Source organism: Centroberyx affinis, unplaced genomic scaffold (genome assembly GCF_046629955.1).
Source record: "Centroberyx affinis isolate AG114_WGS23_722 - 3 ecotype Tasmania unplaced genomic scaffold, CSIRO-AGI_Caff_v1 ptg000197l_1, whole genome shotgun sequence".
Taxonomy (NCBI): domain Eukaryota; kingdom Metazoa; phylum Chordata; class Actinopteri; order Beryciformes; family Berycidae; genus Centroberyx; species Centroberyx affinis.
Genome location: NW_027278890.1, coordinates 30,001 through 35,839, shown reverse-complemented (window position 1 = coordinate 35,839; position 5,839 = coordinate 30,001). Strand labels below are relative to the sequence as shown.

Genomic DNA, 5,839 nt, shown 5'->3' with positions numbered 1-5,839 from the left:
CTTACTCTGACTATGACCTTATTTGGGTTAAGGTCATCAGAACATGCTGTTTACATGGCAGTGTCTTATTCAGAGTATTGTCTTGCTCATTGATAATTTGTGTGTGTGTGTGTGTGTGTGTGTGTGTGTGTGTGTGTGTGTGTGTGTGTGCAGGGTCTGTGGATCCCAGAAGGAGAGAATGTGAAGATCCCGGTGGCCATCAAGGTTCTCAGAGAGGCGACGTCTCCTAAAGCCAACAAAGAAATACTGGATGTAAGACTGTCTGCCTGACGTTTAACCTTCTTATTTTCTTCTTTTTCTTTGCTCTTCTGCTTCTTTATCTCCTTCTTCCTCTTCTTCCTGTTTTGTTAATCTTTTTCTCCTTCTTGTTCTCCTTTCTTGTACTTTTTCTTCTTGTCCTTCTTGTACTACTCTTCTTCTTCTATTTCTTTCTTTCTTTCCTGCTTCAGCTTCTTCTCCTTCTCCCCTTTCTTGTTCTCCTACTTCTTCTACCCCTTCTTCTTCTCCCTCTTCTTTTTCCTTTTCCTGTTCCCTTCGCCTTCTCCTTCTGCTCCTGGTTCCTCTGCGTCTCCTTCTTGTTCTTCTTCTTTTTCTCCTTCCTCCTCCTCTCCTCTTGGAATTATTTTCAGGAATCTTAAGTAATGGTGAGTGTGGACAATCCCCATATCCTGGATATCTGTATGATACGAACGTGTGTGTGTGTGTGTGTGTGTGTGTGTGTAGGAAGCCTATGTCATGGCGAGCGTGGATCATCCTCATGTGTGTCGTCTGCTGGGAATCTGTCTGACCTCGTCGGTTCAGCTGGTGACTCAGCTGATGCCGTACGGCTGCTTGCTGGACTACGTCCGACACCACAGAGACCACATCGGGTCCCAGTGGCTGCTCAACTGGTGTGTCCAGATAGCCAAGGTAAGCTATATTGTGCCAAATAAAAAACAAACATACAAATATCAAAGAAAAAGTTTATTTATAGTGCAATATCACACGAGGGTGTCTCAGCACACTTTACAACAATGAACCAATATCAAAAGAAACATACACTGCCGTCAAAAGTTTGGACATTTTTTCTTTATTTTTACTATTTTCCACATTTTACAATAGTTATGCAGTGACCAAAAAAGTGTCAAACAAATCAAAACTATCTTATCTTATGTTTTAGATTCTTTAAAGTAGCCGCCCTTTGTCTTGATGGAAAGGCAAAGCCCTTGGAAAGAAAATCATAGGCATCAACTAAGAACAACAAATTTCAAGCAAAATGGTTTTAAGAGAATGAAAAACATAGTTCAGTTCAATCAGGTGGGTCCAAACTTTTGACGGGCAGTGTAACAACTGATATAAAAGTTAAATAAAACCACTAAAAATAACACAGTTAAACATAAGATTTGAATACCAATCCTAAAATACCTTGTAGCAGTAGAGAAATTAGGAGGTTTAAGGTTGATTACAGGAGAGTGAGAAAAGGAGGGTTTTGAGTCATTTCTTAAAAGTTGGAAGTGGGAAGGTCATTCCAGAGGAATGGACCATGGTAAGAAAAAGCTTGACAGCCAGCAGATTTTTTTGTGCATTCTGGGGATGGAGAAGTAACCAGAATTTTGAGAACGCAGAGTGCGAGGTGGTCTGTCCTGTCTACATGTGTTTTGTGGGTTTGAAAAAGGCTTATGGCTCGTTCAAGTCGGGCATCGGACTCCGACAAGGGTGCTCCCTGTCCCCTCTCCTGTTTGGACAGAGTCCAGTTCGGTGACATTAGGGCAGCATCTCTGCTTGTTTGCGGATGATGTCGTCCTTCTGGCTTCATCAGGTTGTGATCTTCTTCATGTATTAGAGCGGATTGGAAGATCAGCAGCTCCGAGTCTGAGGCCATGGTGCTCTAATGGAAAAAGGTAGTCTGTTCCATCCAGGTGAGGGAGGAGCAGTATGGAGTCAGATTTGTCATAAAAAGAAATAAATTCACACAACAAGTTTCACAAATGTATATCATGACTCATAAATTAGGATGATCATGATTGCATTCATGATTGGAGGACTGCACCTCTGTCAGATTTGTACGAAAGATCCACAAATAAATGCGACCGAATCCACATGTGTCTAGTGATGGTCTTGGGGTCTTCTAAATGCAGATTCGACGACCTGTAAATAAATGCACAAAAAACCTAACGTGTTTTAGAAAAATAAACTTCCAACTTGGAAATATACTGTATATGTGGAATTGTTTCACATTTATTCAAGTTAGGTGGAAGTTATTTGTAGAACTGTTTGACATTTATTCAAATTGAGTAACATTTAGTTTTGGACTGGAAAATACATTTGTGATCATCCTTGTTAATTTACGAGTCGTAGATATACATTTGTGAAAATTGTTGTATGCATTTATTTCAAATCTAACTCCATAGTCCAGTATCAATTTAATATCTTAAAGATTTTAAATATTTAGGACTTTTCAATGCAATATGGTTTTAATAGGATAAAAACTTGGATGCCCCAGGAAGAGCTGGAGGAAGATGTTGGGCAAAAGGGAAAAACATCTGGGCTCTGTTTGCCATGTTGTCTTCTTTGTGTTATTATTCTTATTCTTCTCTCTCTCTCTCTCTCTCTCTCTCTCTCTCTCTCTCTCTCTCTCTCTCTCTCTCTCTTTCTCTTTCTCTCTCTCTTTCTCTCTGTGTGTCTCTGCCTTGGGCGTCAGCTCTATCTGGATCACACACTAAGCCTGCTGAGGCCTATTAGCTTATACACAGCAGGGTTCTGTGCCTGTGTGTGTGTGTGTGTGTGTGTGTGTGTGTGTGTGTGTGTGTGTGTGTGTGTGTGTGTGTGTGTGTGTGTGTTCTCCTAATATAACCTTCAACTTCAGACTAATTGATGTGATGTGGTTCAGACGAACTGCAGGTAGGAGGCTGGGAATGTCAGACAGACAGATAAGATAATTAGGTCTGAATGTGTGTGTGTGTGTGTGTGTGTGTGTGTGTGTTTATGTGTGTATGTGTGTTTTCAGTTCTCTGGTTAAAGTCTCATTGGGATTTGAAGAGCTGGGAAAATCACAACTAACAAGGAAATAAAGTTCATTGTAAAGTCTTTATGTTGTTCTCTCTGTGTGTGTGTGTGTGTGTGTGTGTGTGTGTGTGTGTGTGTGTGTGTGTGCAGGGGATGAACTACCTGGAGGAGCGCCACCTGGTGCATCGGGACCTGGCGGCGAGGAACGTCCTGGTGAAAACTCCTCACCACCTCAAGATCACCGACTTCGGCCTGGCCAGACTCCTGACCGCCGACGAGAAGGAGTACCACGCCGACGGAGGGAAGGTGTGTGTGTGTGTGTGTGTGTGTGTGTGTGTGTGTGTGTGTGTGTGTGTGTGTGTGTGTGAGTGTGTGTGTGTGTCCAGAAGTCATCCAGGTAGTAAGATGTCCAATAACATAAGTCACTCTTATAGATACTGTAACTGGAACAATTTCCAATAAATTAAAGTTGCTCTGTTTCATTTTACCATCAATAAATAATGCAACGGGGCTGATGGGAAATGTAGTCTTAATGTGGAGAAACACTAGAACAGCCATTCCAAAAATTAAGAATGCAGCGGCCCAATTTGAAATCTGAAAATCTTCCGGGGCCCACCCAACTCTGATCAACACACGAGACTAAGATATATGTATTTCCCTACATATTTTTTATTTCATAAACAGAACATGTGAACGTGGGCATACGGCAATGCAGTGCAAATTAATAATCCATCCACATACACGTAACAATTTGTAAAGCAACAAATGTAAGAAATTAAGTGTAAATAGTGAATTGTTAAGCCTGTATCCTGGCTGTTTGACACTGCTGATAATAAAATGCTTTTACATAAAATTCACAATATCCAACCCAATATCAACATGAAGAAAAAACAGACAGAAAATATGATTTCTGATGCAGACAGGCAGGTTGATTGTCTTCTGGTCCCACACTTGTAAATCCCAGTGATAGTTACTCACTTGAATACTTTCTACAAGTCTTTCTTTTTGTTTTCACGGATTCATTTTGATCTTCTGATGATTCCCTTGTGGAGGTTGATTCTCCATTCACAGCTTTCCTTTTACAACCTGACAGCCTCCGCTCCATTTTTACTCTTCCTCTTCTTCAGTGATGAGGTTTTCCCTCAATTACAATTCCCCAGCAATGATGAGATATAAGAAACGTTCCGGCCGGATCAAAAATAGGTCAGATAAAAAGAATAACACGTAATTTAAATCCCATGGCTTTGTTTTATTAGTTCTGATTACTTTTTTTAATGCAAATATTTAATCATAAATATTTTATGGTAATTTCAAACTTAATTACAAAATTGAAAATTAAAAACGTTTTATTTATTTATTGTAAATGACCTCTCGCGGCCCACCTGCAGTACCTTCATGGCCCACCAGGGGGCCGCGGCCCACACTTTGGGAATCACTGCACTAGAACTAACAATACTACTGCTGTGAGAGAGAGGAGAGCAGTCGTCTGCACCAGGCTCTCACTGCTTTACAGTCATCAGACCAAGGCAGGAATATTAATCTGACAAAGATATACTGATGGTTAAAAATGAAACACACAGCAGTGTATTTTGTCCCTCTCTGCTCTCTGTAGGTTCCTATTAAGTGGATGGCGTTGGAGTCCATCCTGCAGTGGACCTACACCCACCAGAGTGACGTCTGGAGCTACGGTGAGTCAAGCTCCGGCTCGGGACCCCAGACTGGACCGCAGGGTCTCTGCTGCATTCGATAACATTAGATTAGGTTTGCCTGGATTGTTTTTGATTGTTCCTAACGGTGAAGATTTTAAATCAAAATCTTTTAGCAGTAAAGAGTAGAATAGCGATATAAATACAATAGATACAACATTCATGATTGAAGATAGAGCATCTTCATCATGCTGATACTGAGCTCCTATTGGCTTGAGACAATTCTTATATCTATGATTCATCTATTTATCTGTCTGTCTCTCTGTCTTACTCAGAATTTGACCTAAAAGTTTTAGAACTTTTCTTTTCTCACTAGACTTTTCTCACTTTTCATGGCTCTTCTACTATATAATAAAGTGTATTCTTATTCTTATTATCTACCTCTCTATCGTAACATGAAATAAATTGGAGATTTCTGATTTCTCTTGGTTCTGGCACTTCAGACTTTGTCACAATTAACTTTTCTGAATAATTTCCAAGTAATCTTTATAAACAAATATATAAGAATTAAAGACAAACTAAACTCCAAACCCAAATCTGTGTAAAGCCTGACATCTGATGGAGAAAACGTATGCTACTGAACTGGTCATCTGCTATTGGCTGATCTTTGGTATCAGGTGATGATGTCACCTTCTATAGAGTACAACAGGTGATGACATCATCACTTGGCACCAAAGATCAGCCAATAGCAGATGGCCAGTTCAGCAGCATGTTTTTTACCTTTAAATGTCAGGCTTTACAGATTCGGGTTTTGGGGTTTAGTTATTCTTTATCGATATAATCAATATTTTTCTGGAATTGTTGATTTTTGTTTTTAATGTCACCTTCTATAGAATACAGCAGCTGATGACATCACCTGTTGTGCTCTATAGAAGGTGACATCATCACCTGATACCAAAGATCAGCCAATAGCAGATGTCAATTTCAGTAAATATGCTTTTCAGCTGTAGATGTCAGGCTTTGTACACAGATGTGGTTTGTGGTTGAGTTGTCAGTGTTGCCGTGGTAACGCAGCGCCTCCTCGTGTCCTCAGGAGTGACGGTGTGGGAGCTGATGACCTTCGGCTCCAAGCCGTACGACGGGATCCCGGCCAGCGAGATCGCCTCGGTGCTGGAGAGAGGAGACCGCCTGCCCCAACCCCCCATCTG

The 5,839-nt window shown here is 40.8% G+C and overlaps 1 protein-coding gene across 1 annotated transcript in view; it reads left to right on the top strand.

Annotated features, from left to right (window-relative positions):
• Positions 1-153: 153 nt before the first annotated feature.
• LOC139660345 (melanoma receptor tyrosine-protein kinase-like) overlaps positions 154-5,839 on the top strand; it is a gene marked incomplete at its 5' end in the record, with an annotated part of 10,551 nt that continues 4,865 nt past the window's right edge. The window contains 5 exons of the mRNA XM_071538459.1: positions 154-252; positions 724-909; positions 3,136-3,291; positions 4,598-4,673; positions 5,725-5,839. The exon at positions 5,725-5,839 is cut by the window's right edge and continues 32 nt beyond it. Coding sequence (XP_071394560.1) covers positions 154-252; positions 724-909; positions 3,136-3,291; positions 4,598-4,673; positions 5,725-5,839 — 632 coding nt within the window. The remainder of the gene's footprint in view (positions 253-723; positions 910-3,135; positions 3,292-4,597; positions 4,674-5,724) is intronic.